This window comes from Pseudochaenichthys georgianus, chromosome 5 (assembly GCF_902827115.2).
Source record: "Pseudochaenichthys georgianus chromosome 5, fPseGeo1.2, whole genome shotgun sequence".
Lineage (NCBI taxonomy): Eukaryota > Metazoa > Chordata > Actinopteri > Perciformes > Channichthyidae > Pseudochaenichthys > Pseudochaenichthys georgianus.
This window is the reverse complement of record NC_047507.1, coordinates 5,533,794-5,556,037: the sequence shown is the minus strand read 5'-3', so window position 1 is coordinate 5,556,037 and position 22,244 is coordinate 5,533,794. Positions and strand designations below refer to the sequence as shown.

At 44.3% G+C, this 22,244-nt stretch overlaps 1 protein-coding gene across 12 annotated transcripts in view; it reads right to left on the bottom strand.

Moving 5' to 3' along the window:
- The window catches only part of foxp1b (forkhead box P1b), a 200,736-nt gene that overhangs the window by 13,067 nt on the left and 165,425 nt on the right, over window positions 1-22,244 (bottom strand). For all 12 annotated transcript variants that reach the window (XM_071203045.1, XM_034082450.2, XM_034082453.2 and 9 more), the window contains 5 exons: window positions 19,078-19,267; window positions 13,132-13,239; window positions 7,146-7,233; window positions 5,106-5,189; window positions 457-661 (listed from right to left, as the gene is read on the bottom strand). In XM_071203045.1, coding sequence (XP_071059146.1) covers window positions 457-661; window positions 5,106-5,189; window positions 7,146-7,233; window positions 13,132-13,239; window positions 19,078-19,267 — 675 coding nt within the window. The remainder of the gene's footprint in view (window positions 1-456; window positions 662-5,105; window positions 5,190-7,145; window positions 7,234-13,131; window positions 13,240-19,077; window positions 19,268-22,244) is intronic.

The window sequence follows — 22,244 nt, the reverse complement described above, 5'->3', positions numbered from 1 at the left end:
GCTGACGACGTCTCTCACATCCTCATTTAATATTTCTATTAACACATTTTTATTATCCATTATTGTGATCATTGTCATCCTTTGGTCTTTAACAGATAATGACAACGGCAATAAAATGTCCCTCCAAGTGTCTCGGAGTCCACGGTGACTTCTTTATATGTCATGTTTTGTACAAATATATTCACTTTAATATGATATGAAAGAGAGTAAAGAAGGAAGTATACATTTAAGAGAAGCTAAAAACAGCATTATCTGAAATGTTTTCATATTTTTTTGAACTATTAATACATTAGCTACAATTGATGTATGGTTGCAGCTTTAATGTACAATATCTATATGTGTCAGAATAGCTCCATTAGTCCCGCAGAGGGGACGTGTACATTATTACAGCAGAAACGAGCTCCATGTCACCTCCGAAGCATGCTAATGATAATAAAACAAGTGTGTGCACTGTACCTGGAGAGATGGGCATGTTGTATTTGTCTGAGTAGCGCCGCCGCATGGGGCCCACGCTGTGGAGGCTGTTGGCGGTGATGACGGAGTGGGTCTGGGACAGCGGCGTGAGGGGGGCCGTGGGGGTGGTGGGGGTCTGGGGCAGGCTGAGGGGGGGCGAGGCTGAGTGGGCCGACTTGGACAGTGTGACGTTGGACACCAAGTTGAGCTGGAAGATGGAAAAGACACGCAGACGGGAGTTAGACCTCTCGTGAGCTCCGGCGCCTCATTGGCTGAGCAGAGCGTGTGGGAAACAACCCGTCAGCCTCCGACGTTCTTCCCGCTCTGCTCTCTGATTCCCAGCTTCACCTGACTTTTGAAAGAACATCCATAACATCCGTTTGCAACTTATATCAATATTCCAATTACTTGCATATAAACTATTCTGCACAATTTCTATTATATTCGATGTTATTTTATTGACTTGCACTATTATTGTTGTTATTTCTTGTAATTGTAAAAAGTAATTTCTTTCTGATTGTTTTGTAAAAAAAAAAGATACAAAAAAAAAGATTAACAGGACAAACATGTCGCCGATGACGATGACCTAATGTTTTATAAGAAACATATATGTTAGAGGGGGGAGGACCAGAAACGTTTGTTTAAGCTTCTTCTTGCCCCTGTTGAACATGAACAGAGACTATCTGAAAATTATTATTATTTATTTTATTTTTTTTGTTTGTTATTATTTATTTTGTTGGTACTTTGTTATAATTATTAATCTGAGTGAAAAAAAGAAAATATATATATATATATTATTGTTATATTTTTTTGTTTCTGACATGTTCAATAAATTGAAATCTGTTTTACTGTGTTGCACTGTTGGAGGAGCCTGTGACCTAAGAATGCCATTGTCATGACTACACTTTACACATGACAATAAAAGCCTTGCATCCTTGAATGTGTCGCTCTCGTCCTGTGCTTGGGGTCCGCGGCTTGTTGACCACCGGTGAAGGTGTGGAGCAGAGAAGACGTAGTGGCTGTGAGAAACGATTCTCACCTCCCTACCTACCGCTGAGCCGCCCCGCTAATAAGGCAGCCAGAGGAGGAAGCCAATCTGGGCTAATTACGAGCTGGGATTGTATTGTGAGGACTCTAATTAGGAGCTGCTTATGGAGGTGATCTGATGATTAACGGCTGTCTCTAAATGACCTCCATCACCGGGCCGCGGAGAAGACGATGGACAGAGAACATTGGCTTTACCCACGGAGGCCTGTGTGTGTTTTGAATAAAGGAGAAGGCGGGACTTAAGTAATAATGGCTACAAGGTTAACTAATTATGTCTCCGTAAGGTACAGCATGGCTTCCAGCAGCTGCCTCCACACACTGCAGTCAAGTCAAGTGGAAAATTCAAGCCCGACACCCCCCCCCATTAATTGGCAGGGAAACTAATGACACATATACATATTCCCACAAAATTGTTCTAATTGCTAATTTGCCGAAGGAGGCCAGCATCCAAATGAAACATGACTTCAGAGTCAGACTGCGAGGAAGAGGATGCGGAGTGTTGGGAGGACACGACTTGCCTCTGACGTCATGTGTTGATTACGAGTCTGATTGGCGCTCGTGACGTCTATGACCTTATTAATATTCATATTAGCGCTCATTAGCAACAGGTATATTTAACATACGAAATAGCAGATCTCATTTCTTTCCTTATATTTTAACAATTATTCTCATTAACGATTATTGTGCCCATGATCTTCTAGAATTATATATTAATATTTGAGTGTATAATATATATATATTATATAATTTTAAAAGTAATTATTATAGTACAATTAATGAGAAATGTCCATCCAAGTTTCTCAAAGATCAGCTTTAAATGTCAGCCACACCTTAAATATATTCAATTTATTCTGATATAAAATCAAATGGCTAAAAATGGCATTTTCTGACAGTTTTGAATAAAAAATCCATAAAACTGTTTACGTCACATGAAAACCTTAATGAACGATGAAGTTGCAACGGCTCCAACTATAATGAGTGGATCGTGTCTTCTCAAACCCCTCTTTAACAGACGTGTGTCCGGCTCCTCACGATGTCTGTGTCTAACGGCAGCTTTCTGGCAGAGTCGGCCCAAATCACTGCCGGGACGCACCGACGCTCCGGCCTCAGCAACAGTAGCAGGAGACGTGTTCTTCTAAATCACGGACTAAATAAATCACACTCGGGCTGGCGTGTTTCCGACACAATGCTATCAATAGAACGGGGCTTTGCGGTGTTGACTTCTCTTCCTGTGGATTAGCGGGCTTTGTTTCATGTTTCATCCATATTCCCTGGCCATAAACACGGAGAGGCTTCAACAATAGGCCAGACAGGCTGGTAATAGCCTCGCCTTTGTTTGCCTCGCCATTTGGGCTCACTCCGGTGCGTGGACAAAATGAGACTTCAGACTGAAATTAATTAAATGGTAATTGGTGATCTAATTATACTGGCTTTGACTCGGCAAGCTGCTAAAGAAAATAAACAAAAAGTCCCTCCTTAATTATGTACGGCGTAAAAGGTCAGATTTCTGACAAGAATGCTTAGTGACACCGAGTGCGTGCAGACACACACACACACACACACACACACACACACACACACACACACACACACACACACACACACACACACACACACACACACACACACACACACACACACACACACACACACACACACACACACACACACACACACACACACACACACACACACACACACACTTTGTTTTGATCTCCCCCGCTTCCCCGTCCACCTCAGAGGAACCCAAATGCATCCCAGTCATTTGACGGCGTGCATGCACAGTATCACTTTGTGTGTCTTTAATTATGAGTACATGTAAACCAGATACTCGGCTATGACAGTTGGCTACTTACACACGGCTGTATTAAACGCACAAACGGCAGGAAAGCAGCACTTACTGGAAGAACACAATTGTTTCTTCCGAGCTGCTTCCTTCAGAGGACATTTTTATTCAAAGCAGGCGTTCCCTTTTTCTTCGGTGCTCCTGCAATCCCGCTAAAACCCCACGGAGGCCCTGACCTGCGCGAGTCCTCTGCTCACCCAGACATATCTATCATAGCATTTCAGGGGAGCTCGCAGCAGCAGGCAAAAGGGGAGTCTATTTATTTGAATACAAACCCCAGCTCGCCCCCTTGAGAGCGAGGACGCTGGGGGGGAGGAGAGGGAGTGAACTCAAGATGCTATCTGCCGCTCCGGCCCACTTTTCATATACAAACGTCCCCCGTGTCAGAGCCCCTCGTTCTGCACTCTAATCTACAGCATCAGCGTGTGTGACACAGCTTCCACAGGCAGCCTTTTGTCGCCGCATCCCCTCTCTGACTGCAAAGGACTCCTCCTGAGCATGCTTTGAGATGCACACCCTGCAGTATAATGATCACTGTCACGCAGGCTAACTGATGGCGGTGCTGAGGCCCCCTTCTTCTTAAACATGACAAAATAGCGCAGACACTTACATGCCATATGTTAAGCCCTCGCCCCTATAGGATGGGGATTAGTCAGCGGGCTTTATGGCGTGGCGTATATTAAGAGCGATAAGCGTGATGTGACACGGAGAGAATAAATGGATCTGCTCGTACGTTTATTCAGAATGTGTGGTTCGCTTGCATGCAGGGAAACACCAACAGGGCTACACATTACATATACTGCTGATTCCTCGGCACACTATGTTCTCTGTTTCCTAATCGTTCGGTCTATAACATGTCAGTTACAAACCAGAGATAGACTTTAACGTGATATTAAACCAATCTAAAGCAACACATGTCAATACTTGAGGGGCTGGAACAGCATTTTCTACTATTTAACAATCCGTTAAAAATCAAAACAGTTCATAATTAGTCATGTGTTGTGTGTAAGTTGTTAAATTGACTTATTTAAGTAAAACATTTAGTTTTATCGTCTCATCCGGCAAGACGCATGTTTGTACACTTGGTTCACTCAACCAGCATTTTAGGTAAAAGATTATGAGAAAAACAATAAAAACACATTAGGTTAATATTACTTATCTTTTAAACAATGCTAATGTTTTTTTTTTTTTTACTGTATCTGAGTATTCAATTGTTCGTCGAGGAGCATGCTTCGTAGGAGCCAAAATGCTTGTTTTTGCCTTACTTATTATTTGTATTATCTTATATTTCTGTTTGCATCGCGTTTCATTCTTGTTGTTTATCACTTCCGGCTTTGTAATTGAATTTTTGTTCAAATAAGACAGGTATAATAATATAATAAATGTTCGTGTCATGTGACGTTATCGAGCTGGAAACTTTAATGTTGACAAAGTGCTAAAAAATAAAGAGCATATTGTGTGTATTTATTAGCGATAGCGCGCGGGATGCGACTGTACTTCCGTCTCGCCTCACTCCGCATCTCTGAAGCTGTTACAGCAGCTCCAGTTCATCACAGCCTCCAAATTGAATCTCGGATGTCAGCAGATGTGCTCCGAAACAATATTTACTGCCTCCCTCAAGAGAACAGCTGTTTTTATTTAGCAGATAAATAAGAAGATGGAGGAAGGGATTAATGAATACATGTGTGCCAATTAAGACAAACAAAAGGATGGGGAGAAGGGGGGGGGGGGCAGATAGAGGAGGAATGACAGGGCTCACCGGCTGCGGGGTGTTTTTGGGCTCCGTGGACTTGACGTGAAGGTGCGTCATCATCGCTTGCAGACGCTCTTTGTCTTTCGCCAGCTGTAATGAGGACAGACAGCACATTACAATCGTTATATCGACATGTATTTATTAGGATAAACCCCTTGAGATGCACCATCGTTTTCAAGGGGGTCCCGACAAAAGCAACGTCTTACATACATGAACAATATGACAGAAAGCTAAGCATGACACACAAGGACAAACCGGTCTGTTAAGTAAAAATCATGAATACAATCTTTCCACTTTGATAGACGGCAGCGCCTACTAGGTCAGTTTCATCAATAACGATGAATTCAACAAATATAAGTTACACATCCATATTAATTACAAATATAAATCCCCTTTAGAAAGACCGGAAGCTACAAACACACCATCCTTTACAGTGAGCAACATGGTCCAGTTGTATTTAAAGTAGAGATGTCCCGATCCGATCACGTGATTTTCAAAAGATTGGAATCGGGAGAAAAAAAGAAAAAAAAGAAAGAAAAAAAATCGGGATTTAAAAAAAAAAAAAATTATAAAATATTTTAATTATTTTATTTAATGTTACAAAACAAAAATAACCATGGTCACGTCTTAAAGTCATCCAGAGGCCGTAGTTTTGGTTTAAAATGGTTGCTTATTTCTCTGAAATCTGGCAACAGAGTGGGCGCAGTGTCTAATAGTAGCAGCAAGCTAACGAGAGGCTACGTTCAGCTGGTGACTCGGGAGTCGGGACAGAGAAAATGTCAGGAGTTTGGAAGTATTATAAAATTGAAAGCGAAGGCAGTGGAACAGCCAGATGCAATGTTTGCAAGGCAGAGGTTCCGCGTGGTGGAAAGAACAGAGCTACGTTCAACACGACCAATCTAATACGCTACCTGAGAAACAAACACCAACAACAACACGACGAGTACACAGCGGCCACTCAGGCAACGGCACTGAAACAACCGACACTTTAAAAAGGAAAGAGAAACTGCCCCAACAAAATAATTAATGCATTGCATAAAGATCGGATCGTGAAAAATCGGTATCGGCAGATTGTCAAAATCAAATGATCGTAATCTGATCGGGAGCAAAACAAGGTGATCGGGACATCCCTACTTCGAAGTACTTTTGGAAGCCACAATTCAAGGTTACAAAGCATCCGAGGTCTCACTGCCAGGCCCTTTCCACCTGTCTGAAACTGCCTTAGCTGCCAGCTTACATCATGGTGAGGGGCTGCGTGCAGAGGAAGTGTGTGTCTGATAAAGCTCCACCCCTCTGGATGAAACCCCACCGGGGCGGAGGTGGTGCGGAGTACCGTCACAGAGACTCTCACCGTCTACGGTTAGCATGCAGAACTCTTTAACACTCATTAACAGTCCATTTTGACTTCACGATGTGGTTTGAATGTTGCTCAAATGTGGAATACATTAAACGTGATTCTAGTTGTATTTGCTCGACAAAAGATAATTAATAAAAATACACTTGAACGGGATCTTTGGTCGTCTTTCCCCCCTGTAAATCTACTAAATAAGTGCACTGGTCATTACGCCCCACTCTAATGGAATGACTCGTTCCATAAGTGCATTGCTAACACATGCAGATTCATCTTTCTCGCAGGAAAAGATAACGGTATTAAAAGCATTGATTATGAGGCGCTTTCTGAAATAAAAGAACCTCCCTGCTCCGAACACACACTCGGCTGCCCAGTGGTGTTTTATTGTTGGTGCCAAACAGTTAGAAGTCATAAATAACTTTAAAACCCAGAGAAATTCAAAATGTAATTATCTTCTCTACTTAGCCCCGGGCTCCTTCATACATCTTGTCCCCTGGCTGTCATGCATACATAACACATTTTTAATGACTGGTTACTTGCAAATGTACAAAATTATTATTTATTTTTCTACACCGCTGACCCTCCGTGACCGATATCTCTGCGGACGCCGAGGGGAGTTTGCCGGACACTGAGGAAGTGTCGGGAGAAAGAAGACACGTAAATATTTTGGGCCAAAACAAACGGAGAGACAATACCTGCAGCTCCAGCTGTTGGACGACCTGCATCTGCACCCGGCACTGGGCCGTGCTCCTGTCGTCCAGGGCGTGCTCATTGTTAAGATGCCTGGAAAACAAAAACCAGGGCCAACAAGTCAGTTTGACTTCTGCAGGTTTTCACATGTGGGAGACTGGTAGGAAAAGGCTGGTTTAATAATAATAATAATAATACATTGCATTTCAAAGCGCTTTTCCAGGTGCTCAAAGACGCTTTACAGTGGTGATAAAACATGATAAAATAGAATTTAACAGTTATTAGAACAAGATAAAATAGATTTAACCCTTAAAAGGTTTCTGTACCCTGGGAGATAGTCAATTGGCAGGCTGTACCCATGCGTAAAAACAGTGTAATAACAGTGTAATAGTGGTGTAATATTGCAGTTACCTGGGTGTAATATTGGTGTGATATTGCAGTAATATGGGTGTAAAAACAGTGTAACAGGGGTGTATTAATGTGTCATATAGGTGTAATAACACTGTAATATGGGTTTTATAACAGTGTGTGTAATGAAACAAATAGTAATCAATTAATTGTCCCAAATATTTATACGTGAATGCCCATTTAAGGGTTATTACCGACATGATACTTCACATATAATATACCCAGAATACTTCTGAACACACAGGAATAACACTTAATATGTCTCGCTTCAAGCTCACAGATAAGAGGAGTGATTGAAGAGTTATAATGCTTTTTTATATATCTGTATTCCCCCCTTTCTTTTGGCTTGTTGGATTTTTACCTATTTTGGTGCTAATTGTGTAATTAAGGGAATTCCAGTAGCCGAGACGCAGAGGACAACAGGACGAGGAGATGGGATCTGTCACCGACTTGAATTATGGATATAATTATGTGTGATTATTTCATACAGGGAGAGATGTTCTCTTTTCCTATAACTAATCTAAATAAGTAGCTCGCTGGGGTAGCAGACAGGGTTTTTCTCCCTGTGATTTATATAAAATGGTGGAGATAAGGTTCACGAGTGAAGGAAATATGATTGGAGGAATTTTATCAGCCGCCGCATGAATTACCGTTTGAAAATGCTTATGCAGGGGCATTTCATTAATCATTTAATCATAATCCGAGCAGGATGTTTGAACTGATTTCACAAATACCCTTTCATTTCACTACTTCATTATGCTCGCTAATGGATCCAATATATTATATATATCATAAATTATATCACATCTTCGGTGACCATGTAGGTCACTGTCACCAGGCGTGGCGCCGGCGGAGGGGGAGAGGTGCGCCCGTCTTCTCCAAATGCACTTTTTCCCGTCATTTACTGCAAATCAAAAGATGGCCGGAGTCAACCTGCGAAGGCGGCGCGATGATGGAGCTATAAATCCCACGCCGTTGTCTTTATGTACAGACAACACATTTGTGCGTCAGAAAACAGACACACGCGGACGGAGAATTGATAGCGCTGCGCTTGAAATGTGAAGGTTTGTCGTATTTCCAACCTTGAAGGGAATGATTTAAATTTTTATGGGAAATGTGCTCACCCCCCCCCCCTTCGTTTTAAGGTTCTCCCATTGTGCTGCGATATACATTCAGCACTTTGGAAGTTAATTATTGTGGCAAAATTAAAAATAGAAGGCCTTTTAAAATAAAAGCGTGAGTAATAACCCCCTCCTGTTTTACTTAAATCAATTCAGGCGGGGCTTTTCCGTTTCTTTGAGTCACATATATTTAATTAAGTAGAAAATGAAAGCGGTAAACATCTTACTACGTTTCAAAGAAGAAAATAAAAGGTAAAGACGTTTTCGGCTTCAATTTAACTGGCACCGAGTGCATTTCCAACGAAGGCACGGCCTACGTGAGCAGCTTTGGAATTTCTCGTTCAGAGGAGACGTTCCCCCCCGCTCCTTTTCATCCTTTGTTACATTCCACTTTATTTCTTCTAATGACACGGAGAGTCACGGTGCATAATTAATAGGAAATGAAATATTCAAACGGCCCTAATGCAGCCCTGAGAGGGGCGTCTGGACACGGGCGCGGGGGGGTTGACGCGGAGAGAGGCTATGAACGTTGGCATGTGTCACTTTCTGGACATCAAATGAAGCCCCTTCTAAGAGCTCTCTGGCAGGATGACAGTCGCTGACGGAAAAGGCCACAATAACGCTCGCTAAATAGACACTGATGTAACAGAGGGCTTCTTACATATCAGTTAGTTTGCTTATCAATTCTTCTTCTTTGCTTTTACAGTGTCTAATGATTTATTATGGCCCAGAGCTTCGAGCTGTCTGAGGACGGTTTGTCTTCCTCACTGTTTAAGAGCATTTTAAATTAAATGCATCTTTACAGTAGTATTTACATTTAAAAAGCATTGTTTCAAAAATTAGTGTATCATTTTCTTACAGGTTCTCTGCTTTCTACACTATGGATTCTAATACATGTTTTTGACCATTGTTGTATTCGCATTTTCATTTTGAAGCAATAGACATTATACACATGTATTTTAAAAAAAGTATCAGACTTTCCCATTCCTTTATATTTTACAATGTATTAATGTTACCGGCTGCTACCTCATTATTTGTATATGTTAACTTCATTTCTACCATGAATGCATGTTTTGTATTTTATGTCCACACCTCTTTGTCCAATATGTTTTCTTAAGTTAGTTTGGCCTTTTCACTGCACTGTCCCTCTGCTGTATAACAATGTCCCCGCGATGGGACAAATAAAGTATTTCTGAATCAGACTTTAAATTCTGCACGAGTCCCTGCTCATGTGTTCGTCTGTGTGGAGGTGCTAGACGAGTCTCTGTGCTCTCAGCAGAGTGCTTGGCACTAGAGGGCACTGCAGGGTTTCCCTGGCTCTGACCTCTGACTGGACGCTGGAGAGAAGGGGTCCTGACCCCCGTAAAAAAACACCCGAGCCTCTGCCATGAACTGCACCCCGCCCTTCTGTGCACCGAACCCCCCCCCCCCCCCCCCCCCCCCCATGAAAAACAGGGATTCAGTGCTTTTTGTATTTATCAAGATATTGCACGTGGGTATGTAATGTTTTCTTTAAAAGATAGAACAAATACACACACAGTTTAAAACAACATTTCAGTCCCGTGTTAGTTGTTGCTGTTGGCATGCGCAGCTGAAATGTGGTTGACGTTAGAGTCCTTACCTTTCTCTGGTACACAGTGTTCTGCTGACACACACACACACACACACACACACACACACACACACACACACACACACACACACACACACACACACACACACACACACACACACACACACACACACACACACACACACACACACACACACACACACACACACACACACACACACACACACACACACACACACACACACTTGTTTTTGTGTTCTCGTGGAGGCCGCGGTATCAGTTGCTGGTTTTCATGTGGAAGTGCTTAAGGGGTTGAGAGTTAACACCTTGGTGAGCCTGCTGCTAAACAAAGGCCGCTTTGTGGAGACTCTCCCCAAATGTTTTCTTAACATGTTCCAAGCAGTTTGAGCAGGCAACTAAAGTAAACAAGATGTTGCCATGATAAAAACACTTGTAAAAACATGGCAGTGCACTTAGACTTCTCTGTGAGGCAGAGCTGGATGTAATTCCCCTCTCTTCTATAAACAAAGGGTGAGGCGATGTCAGAACACAATAAATACTGATGGATTTAGGAGGGCACTCCCTGAGCTGAGATATGTGTGTGATACGTGGTTTAATAACTACGTGTCACAGGATGTTTATTAAATAAACGGACTCGTGCACAGAAACGGCTCTGGATTGAATAACCTCTCTTTTCTAAAGAAAACCGCGCTCAAAGTGGATTCACGTCAATCAGAGGCGGGAGAAGTACTCGGTTAGAAGTCAAAATAGCAACACTAAATTGTGAAAATACTCTGTGACAAGTACAAGACTAGCATGCACAATGTTACACAGGTGAAAGTACAAGCATTATTATACAAAGTACACCTGCCCAAAGACTGCAGATGGAAATATGCTACCAGCTAATATCTGGTATCTCTTCTCTCTTTGAGGTGAATGTATTTTATGTCGAGGTGGAAGAAGTAGTCCGTTTTTCACTTAAGTAAAAGTAGAAATACTACAGTGTTAAATACAAAAGCAAACTTAAGTAAAGGTACAAAAGTATAGTATATTCTTAAAGTACCAAAATGACTGTGTAATGCCCCATTTTAAAATCGCATATTTTAATTGACCTGACCGCTATATTAATCTATAATAGCACTTCATAATTCACATGTTGATTTCATCTTTGTGTTAATAATATGAACCTGAAATAAAATAAAATAAAATGAGTAAAAACTACAATATTCTCTTATAAATTGAAGCAGGAAATACTCGAGCAAAGTAAAAGTACTGTAGTAAATACTGTAGTAATAGTACTGTGTTACTTCCCACGTCGATACAGAAGATTCAGATGTTGACAGAGACGGAGCGCGGTGTGCTTCCTGTGAGCGCTGCACCTTCCTCCGCCTGCGAGTGCTTGTTTTAGGATAATGGAATTGTGTCATATCTTGTTTAAAGTGCGACTAATCCGGGGTGACAGTGAGCCATTGATCTGCTTCCACAATGCAGAGGTTTTCATCCTCTCCGTAACCATGGCGCTGTTATGTGCTGGATTACCTCCTGCACACGGGGTGATCAGTGGAGCGTCGGTGTGACTCAGTCGGAGAAACATGGCGACAACAAAGGGCCGGTGTCAGGGTTCAACCTGTTACCCTGCTCACTCTGAGGAGGGGGGGGGGGGGCTTCTGAGGTGCATTATGAGGGGGGGGGGAATGGAGAATCATATCTACTAAGACTCTGCACCCATTTACAACTTCCTAGAAGCGATTTAAATACAACATAACCTTGATAGTGCTTCTCATAGAGGGTAAGAACATGTCAAAGTTGCATTATTGTGTGTTTTTATTGTGTATTCTTTTGTTGCATCATTTAATTTGGAAATTGGTAGGTTTTAAAAAAAATGAAAGCTTTGACCTAAGAACTGCATTTTTGTAACGAGCACCATTTGTATTTGTTTACCATTTTATTTAATTCATTGAACATGTTAGTATGTAAGCGACTTAGAAGTACTAATATCTGTTTAGGCAACATCTATGTATAAATACATGTTGCCTTTTGTATCTGGTTTGCCTTTACATATTAAAATAAATGTAGTATTAGTCTCAGTTTTTATAGTTTTTTCAAATGTGAACACTTCCTAATCTTTTCAACACTTTACTCCGCTTTACTGCCGTAGTTTCCCACACTGCCTCGTTCTGCAGATCAACAGATTATTGTTGAAATGATTCATGACATAGCAAAATGTTCAGACTCCGATTGTATATGTTTAACGTGAACACAGCGTGGTGGGCCTTTGATCAAATAAGCAACACTGTGAACCAAGAGTCTGAGAAGTAAAGCATTAGAAAGAGAAAGGAGAGAGTTAGACAAACAAAGCAGTGAGAGAAAGCGCTGAGCCAGACACACACACACACACACACACACACACACACACACACACACACACACACACACACACACACACACACACACACACACACACACACACACACACACACACACACACACACACACACACACACACACACACACACACACACACACACACACACACACACACACACACACACACACACACACACACACACACACACACAATCATCTGTCCGTCCAGTGACAAGGGCAAACATGCAGAGCGCCCTAAGTGTGGGCTGCTGCAGATAAACATCCTACCGTTGTTTGTTTGGGAAAAACGGCCCCTGTCACCATGGGAACTGCACTTATCACAGGAATTAGAGGCCCATGCGGTTCTCAGAAGGAGACCCCGGCACAGTGCAGAGAGAGGGCCAAACACAGGCACCGCACTGAGGGAAAACAAGCGGCTGCACCTGCAGTGCCTGGAGTCCCCGGGCGGCGCTAAACATGCAATCGTGGACAAACAAACATCGGACAGAGACTTTGACTCACTTTAGGAATGAATAGAAGTCGTCGAACACCGCCTCGCATCCCGGCCATTTGCAAACTCCGTGACCGTAGAGAGGGTGGCTGTGGTGGGAGTGGTCTTCATGCGTGGATCTGCAAGTCACAGAAGAGACAGATTTAGATTCTAAAATAATTTTTTCAAATAAAAGTGGAATTAAAGTCAAAAGAGGACTCCGTCTGCTCATGTTCATATTGGCATGTTGTGCCTCGACTGTGACAAACGTCTCGATATAAAGTCAAATGTGATTTTTTTTATGATAAGAAAGAGATCTCTCCACGTCTGACAACAACAGTCACATAACGGGTCACAGACTCGGGTTTCTGCTGCTAAGCTGCTGCCTGGTTAGCGCCTCCCTGTGAGCGCTGATGTCCTTTCCACATGGACACCTTTGGCTCGGACTTGATCTGTGAACCGGGCTCGTGTCGGATCAGAGCACCTGTGTGATCTCTGCTGGCTCTTCTCTTAAAGAGGGGACTCACGTTGCGAAAGAGCAACCGAATCAATATGTAATTATTTAGTATCACTGAGCCATGTTGCAATTCACTTTGATCAAGGCTGCTCGGGGGCTTCCTCAGCGGCTGCCTCATGTCCCGGAGCCCACCTGGAGGAGTGTGTGTACCACAACGTGAAACCCCCGCTAGAAAAAAAAGCACCAGGCGTTTTTTTCACACGAGTGTAAACATCCCCGCCTGGTATCAATTTATCTACTGACCACTCCGTGTCACCGGGGGCTGACACAATCTACAGGGAGCTTATGGCTCGCTGCAATCACTCTAAATAGCGAGGGGAACGTTGCCTGAAAAACAAACTTTACAACATCTTCCATATGGCGAGAGGCTGGGAACCGTGGATAGCCACGATGAGCGCTGAGAGAAGCGACCTGTGTCTGCTGATCGAGCGAGACAGGCAGCCATATGGACACAGTATCGTACAAGACACACAACTTTCGAGTACAAGAGCCTGGGGGACTGGCCTATATATCGCTGCCACCTGTGCTGCTGGTGCGACAACACCGCTGTATCTCCGGCAGTCTGAGCACGGCTCCGTACAACGGCCAGATCGGGAGATTCATTATTGTTTAGTCATGTGGGAATAATGCTAAAAATCTCATTCATAAACATATATTCAATAAGAGAACATTCCTACTAGTTCCGGGGATGTCTTAAGGGACATTGAGGGGGAAATAAATACTTCTTGCATTGCTTAGCCAATCACACATCTGCTATGATTTTAGCAGTTGATTTGAAAGTGAACAGAAAGTACCGTACTTTTCGGACTATAAAGCGCACCTGCATATAAGCCGCAGCAGCTACATTGTCCGTCTGTCTTGCTCTCGTTCTGTCTCTCGGTTCCACTTTTACTTTGGCGCGCTACCTGTCTCTCTCTTTTCCGGCCTCCAGCTTTTCCTGCTGGAGCCCGCCCCTGAGAGGTGGCGGGCGCGGACCGGTCCTAGAGCCCGTAGAGTTAAGGTGGTTAATTTTACCTGTAAAATCCATAGCTTTAGGAGGTTCCCTAGTGGCCGTTAGCTGTACAGAAAAAATGGGGGAAAAGTCGCGGTTTATAGTCCGAAAAGTACGGTAATCTAACCGTGGCGTGCGGGATTCAACACGCTGATGTTCACATTAAAATCTCATTTGTATCAATGTTAGCAGAGATGTACTTCAAGTAGGAAATCTTAAAGGTCGTCACTAGTTTCCTTGCATTATAATTACTTGCTTAGGAGTTGGCATTGTTCATAACATGTGATAATTGCATTGCAATTAGGAAGCAGTCAAGCATTCATGAATGTGGTTAGCAGTTTTTTCTGTGCCTCTTTCAAAAGTCTGATTTAAAAAAAAATTCAATTATGAATTATGCATTCACATTAAGACCTCTGTTTTGATACAGCTAATAAATAGATGGCGGGCCGGCCTATTATAATGAGTTTTTAACAAGGACATTTGTGGACTGCTGAAGGTAACGATGATTTTTAATTTAAAGGGATATTTTTTTTAATTCTTTGTGAGCAGGCTTGTTGGTTAATTCTGTATTAATAAGAAATTGAAATGTGGAGTGCGCTGGGAATCAGTGAGCACAAAGCGCTGCGAGGCGCTGGCGACAGAAGAGCCCTTTTAAATGGTGGATGGCTAAACAGTAGTGAATGAGCTACATTAGTGTAATAGGAGACGAGCGTAGGATCCATGGGGTTTTCTCCCATTTGAGAACATGGGAGAAAAACCCCCACGTGCGTTGCATTCGACTGCCACGACAGGTCGGTCAGGATGTTATTTTTGTCAGGCAGCCCAGGGGGGGTAGAACACCCTAATGATCTTGTAACAGCGTCGAGTAAAAACCGCGTCACCAGCTTCCTTTCGAGGAGAGGGAACATTAAAGTGCCCATAGACCCGGACAGAAAGGTGCTCTGTGTTTATGTGTCGACGCCAACGACTCCGACAGCTGGATCGCTAGTTCACCTCTTCTGATGATGACATGCTTTGGGCCATAAACAAGTCGTGATCTATGGCATCGTCCTGTGCTGATGGACTCAATCTATCAGCAAGAACAAGGAAGATTGATGTCCACCATGCTCGGTCAGTCGGGCCGCATGAAGCCAGTCACAACACTCCCACTCTGCTACTTAGCCCCTTTTACACAACCCTTAAATTATCTACACATTAGGAGGAGATGCATTCGAGGGGTCAGATGTCCTATTCATTAGGATCAGACAATGGATGTTACCATCGGGCCCCGTACAAAGGTGCTTTGATGACCGTTTTAGCGCGTGTATGACTAGATGCAATCATGATAAATTAGCTGGATTGAAAGCGGACGAAAACAAGCTTCGAAGGCGGAGAAAAGGTGGGTGTTTTTCACCGAGACGCCAACGAAGATGTCTAGCTTGAAAGACTCTGGAATGTCTGTCGGAAAAGAGCTAACGGCAAAATCATTTTTAATAAACATTTAATAAAAGTATGGTATTGGGTTGTTAATGACCCAACTGCAGACGGTCGAAAACAGAGTCTTTCTGGTAAGTGAGAAGAACTCTTCAATCTCTTGTTTTGGGTCACTCGTCGAAGAGGGAAACTCCAGACAGTGCGCGGACCTGATTCTCCACATATTGTCAGGAGTTCATATTAGAAAATGTCTCGAGCCCCTTGTTCCCCCCCCCTCAATCCTCCTTTGTTAACTCTCGAGGCCCGATCCTCCCCTTCCCGTCTTCTCTGTAACACGGCACGGTTCACCCTAAATGATTTAATTACCAGTTGTTCTGGTGTAAGACAAACGAAAGGCAGGAGAGATGGGAGTGCCGTGCCAAATCTGATTATTTATCTCCTTAACCGATTGCAGTGTTACAGTCCCCGAGCTGTGGTTACTGACGGTTGCTGGGAAGCAAAGTGGGCCAATCGCTTTGTGGCGACGCACCCCCACCCGCCACCTTCACAGAGCTGAAGCCGCACTGTATTGGGAATTTGTGTCAGATACAGATCAGCCACATTTTCATTTAAATAAGCAAATCATTGAATAAAGATGACCTGGCTCACAGGGGTATATCTTGTTCGGCGCATCGCAGAGGCAACGCGGGCCGACGGATTGAGTGACTCAGACCCTGGTCATATCGTGGTTGTTGTTCAGACAAACAGAAAGACATCCCAGTGTTCTTTGAGACAAGTCAAAGCAGCCTCGTCTTCGGTGTGTCAAGCCCGGCAGTGATTGAATTTCTCCTCCTTCCTTAAGACGGAAGTGCAAAGCCGGTGAGTGATTCCTGTGGATGCACTTAAGGTTTTAGTTGCAGGCGTCGTTGTGCCTGGGCAGATTTTATATGACACATGAAACTAACTACATGGTACTTAGGGGCTGCTGTAAACCAATCTGAAGCCAGTCGGGAAAACAGGCCCATCAGCAGAGAGGCTTGTTTCTGTTGCATGACAAAAGGACTTGCAGAACCGCATCAATTAAAAGTTCATTAAGTTCAGCGCTGGGAGGGTGAGTGGATGCTCTCTATTTACGCCCGGGCCGGCCCAGCCCATTATCTTCAACCTGATTATTCAAATCCCTGGATTATAACACAGACGTTTTCTCAGAGCCTTGCTTAGAATAACCACACTTAATAATATTTCATTTTTTTCTCTTCCCATGGAGTCTGATTAGAATGGAGTTTGCTTCATCGAAAGGCGGGCAGGGGGAACAATGCTCCGGATAGTTGTGGGAGAGAGGATTATTGGTCGTGTGTGGATCTAAATTAGCATCATTTAATAAGCAATGGTTTGTGTTCACTTCCTGTAGCAGATTGCACTTTGGGAGGCTGGGTAGGTAATCCGTAAATTCCTCGAGCAGATGCGCCGGATGAGAATCACCTGCTTGGTGTTCTGACAGATCGAAGATACAGCGAGAATATTCAGACGACTTTCTTCTCTTAAGCTCGCGCTAAACTGCTGTTGACATCTTCTTTAATCTCTGACAGTCAGCGCCAGGCAGAGGGGGCTGCCGGCTCTTGCGCGATGTCTTCTCCGATGTTTCACGGAGCCCTCAGCCTCTCGACTTTCCCCTGCCGTCGATGCTCACCTTGTTTGCGACAATGTGTGATGGAGTGAGCGAATCAATATCCTCCCCAGCGATTTGTCTTCACCAAAGAGCCCAGACATTCAGCCACCGTGTGGATGCTGTCACACTGTGGGAGCCCATTTTATATTTCTCCAGTGTCTGTGCTGGGAGATAACTTTGAAACATTAAAGAGGATAAGTCATTACAGGTATTATGAATTGGTGTTAAACTGATATCACCGCTTGAAATGAAGTAGCTGCTTTCCGCTTTGTATCTCTCCATCAGTGAATCATAGCATTTCCTCTCCAAGTCACTCAGATCCTCTCTACACCCCCCCCCTTCACCAACAGCCCCTCGTCACCTCCAAAGGCATGCCGCTTTCCTGCACTCAACATGTTTTCATCGGCATTGCTTTCATAATGACGCGTCACTGAAACACAAGTCAGATGTTATGCAGTGAGCTCACGGCGCCTGGAGGCTCCTCACTAGCGGTTCAAAGATCAGGCGTTGGTGCAAGTAAACAAGCAAATGTGTAAGATGCCAAATTCATTCCTTCCTTAAAGACGCAGACACAGCCCAGAGCGCAAACATTTTTCATCGTGATTCACCGTGGTTTTGAAAAGGTATGATACACCCAGTGTTTGTTTTTCTAGCATTCCTTGTTGTTCCTGGAAATGTCTTTGTCATTCCTGGTGTGACAGGTGTTGATACTGCATGTCAACACGTTCACAAGGAACAGGTTTTCCTGTCTGAGAAGAGACGTGTGATGTTAATGTACGGCTGCATTTGCATCCAACAAATAATTCAAAGGATTCAAAGGTTTGAGTGTCATGTGCAGTTGGTGGCATCGAAAGCTGTGCAGTGTGGGAGATATCCCCTGCTGTATCCAGGCTGAGAGAAAAGTGGCTGTTTGCCGTAATGAAAAAGATACTTACACACCATGAATTAAGAGGAAACCCAACAGGGTTCATCGGCCAAGGCCTCGAGACATGTAGCTATTTTTAGACGGGAAGATATTGCACATCAAGGACTGTTTCACAAGCTTCATTGTGAACGTCACGTTCTTGGAGGCCACCCCGTCAGTTAGTGTTGAACAGGTTCCCTCGACAGAAAGCCTCTGGGACTTTTCCAAGGGATTCGGCAGGAATTAGGCTTTGGCGCAAACACACGTTTAAGATGTGCGGACGGTTTGTTTAGCAAAGCCAACTTTGACAAAATAACATTTGAATGACTTTTGAATCCAAAAGTACAAGTTTTGATATTGAGTATTGGGCTGTTTGCCTAACCCTAACCGTGCGTCTGTCATGGAACAACACGCGAACATGCTTTCAGGCTTCCGACCCAAAGCCCTTTGTGAAACCACAGACGAGACGGAAAACAAGAAACTTATAAAACACTTTGAGACTCACGCTTCTCTCTTGTGACTCATGTACTGCCCGTTGGAGGAGGCGTGATGGTTGTGGTGGGTGTTCTTTGGCGGCGCCGGGGAGGACAGGTCGAGACCCCGGTGGCCGTTGTTGTGGCTGTTGTTGTGCTCCTCCTTCACGTGAGCGTTTGTAACCTCCTTCCACAGCTGCTGGAGCTCCGCTGGAATCATGCCTGAGACAAACAAATTGGATAATTAAATCAATTAGCAGCTAATCCAACTCGACTCTTCATCACTTAATTAAATCAAAGCGTCTGTAAACAAAGCCGAGTATTAATTAGAAAATATTCCACTACAGGGTAATGCACTGAGAGCTCCCCCCCCCTCTCTCCTTCTCTCCGCCACCTCCTTCTCTCCCTCCCATTCCTCCCTGTGATCTGGAGCGTGTTTGTATACACAAATCCCTGGCATGCACGCAGATTTCATGCTCAGAGTGAATAATTAACACCCAGACAAGGCATGAAATCTGAATAATCATTTTCTCTCGACAACAAGAGACGCGCACAACAGAAAAGTGTACAATAGCAACGCTCGGGAAACATCCCACCCCTTGAGGAACAGGACCCTGGGGTAATATTCTCAAAAGCGCATTAATGTGCAAAATACTTAAAGCCCTGCACCGCCTCCAATTCACACAGACGACTTAAACCTCATTTAACAAGTCAAGCACACTGGCGCTCGCACGGCCCTTTGAACAACAACGAAATCCCTTGAAGACGGAAGACATCTTTCTGTCGGCTTGAAAACATTTACAGAGCGCGTGGTTTTTTTTCCTGCGTGTGAGCGATGGCAATCTCCGACACCAAGGGGGTGAATAAAGGATACCGCTTGTTGTGTGTGAACCTCGTCTCTGTGAGAGCCTTTGTTATATTATATACGTGTCCGTCTTTACCGTCTGTTACACGAGTCTACTTTCGTTCGACACAAAGGCGGAGATATGTCAAATGAGATTAACCCTCGTGGGTGCGGTTATGTAGCTATTTGTGTTTTCAGTCAAAACATCTGGGTACATTTTAATAGCCCACTAAAAGATCCAAGAGGGTGAATGTGTGTGGATTTGTCGTGGGGTATTCCAATCTGTGTTTAAATAAACCACATGTTTCAAGCGTGCTGAAAGAAGCCCTCGGATATGCGGTGAATTTAACCAGAGAGCAAATGGGCAAGACCGCTCGTTTAACATTACAATTAATTAAATCCATTCTCCAAATGAGCAGCGCATGAAAGATGATTTGCACATGCTTATCTTCTCGGGTTTACACCCCCCCCCCCCCCCCCCTCGGTCTCCCCCGTTTCTCATCACCAGCTCCATAGATACCAGAAGTGCTCCTTTCAAGCACCAGACTGTCAGACATTGTGTGCGAAATGCTTAGTCTTAATTTATTCCTGTTGTGGAAAAGAACTGCGAGGTGAAGATCTCAATGCGATCAGCGGGAAAATATTTTTAATTTGATAAGCTACTAAAGATTTTAATTATGCTGGTAATGGAGAACATTGGCCTAATGAGGCGGGGGACTCCGGAGAGACGCGGGGGCTAAGAACTGTGAAATGAGTCTGATAGCATTGCTGTACATTCACACTCGATCGTTTGCATATCAAAGAGCAGGAAGTGATTACAGGACGAATCAATAACCTGTCCACGTTCCACGGAGCGTCGTTCCTCGTTGGAACATCTCAACGCGCCCGCTCCATTCCGCCTGCCTGTATTCTCCCGTAGTCTCTTCGACGCCTTGATGTGCTCTAATCGAAGCGCACGTCCATGACAGGCTAAACATGCTTAACATTGCGCTCTGTGTTACGGCATGCTAATCCACCGAGTGCTCGTTTGCCACTGCGTTTTTCAAAGGATCCATTTTTGTTTTGATGCTTTAACTTTGGAGCCAAAGTTTTGTGTCTGTGTCTATGAAAGCTGGTCTTGAACTGGAAGGTCACCGTTGATGCGAGTGTCCTGTGCTCCGACAGTGGGAACAATCATTTTCCCCCCACTTGGTGCCCGGTGACAGTGGGGATGTATTTTTAGCCGACGTGCTTGACAGGGCGGCCCACACTGGCTCAATTACCCAGCAGTCCCGGTGACCCCGACGCCACTGTTTACTCGGATGAAACCGCAGCGGATAGAGCGGTCTGATGAGAGAGGTAACGGAGTGGGACCAGGCTGTCTCCTCCTGGATCGAGTCCTTAGTTTTATTGCTCGTCCCTCTCCCGACTCCTACCTAACCCTAACCTCTTCAAACCCAACAACAGCTATGGCTCATGATTCCACATAAATGACAATACAATGTCATTACAGCAGCGTCTCGGAGGGTATTTCATTTTGTGTTTGGGGCGAAATGCTCTCCATCTGATTACTGTGGGACACATAATGACATTGATCTGGGAATCCTCTTCCTCGGGTCCCCCGGTTTGTCCGTCCTTTAAATGCCGGATTGGTTTATCTTTCCCCTTTCCATTTTTCAACACAACTGTTCCGCTCATTACGGCCGGGAAACACGGACAGGCACTTTAAAAAATGTATGTTGTTGGGACACTTGATTGATCACCGGCCTCCCAACTCAATTTCACCTCGGCAGGTAGCTCTGGCACACCGACAGGCCGAGCTCTTCAACCTTTTCCCGTCCTTGTCCCCCTGCACCCGGGCGACCGTGTTCAAGCAAGCAGAAAGTTGATTTAAGGTTCATAATGACATCAGTTGCAGGCCATCATCCCCCCCAAATAAAAAATGGCCCCTCGTGCTCCGGGCTCTTTAAACCGAGCTGTTACTCCTCGCGGTGCCGTGGGGGGACAGTGACATCGCTATTAGTTTATTGTTCCGCCGGGCTGGGACCTTCACTGCACCCCTGTTTATGTTTCCGTAATCACCGGCCTGCTGATATGCACCCCTCGGGCCTGAAATATGTCCTGTCCTAATGCCGCAGGAACTATCACCGGTAGCCCACTTCTGGACGTATCAATCACTGACAGGTCAGCCGCATTACCCGCCGCTGCCCCCGATGGGCCGCCGCTCCGTGAGCACTTCACGGCTCGCCACGTTCTTTGCTTTCATATTACCGACAAATTTGTCTTGTCACCGTCCCACTGGCCTCTCGCAGACAGCGTAAATGATGTTGTGCAGCTTCAAGAACTCACTCTCTTACAGAGCGACCTCGCAGGGTG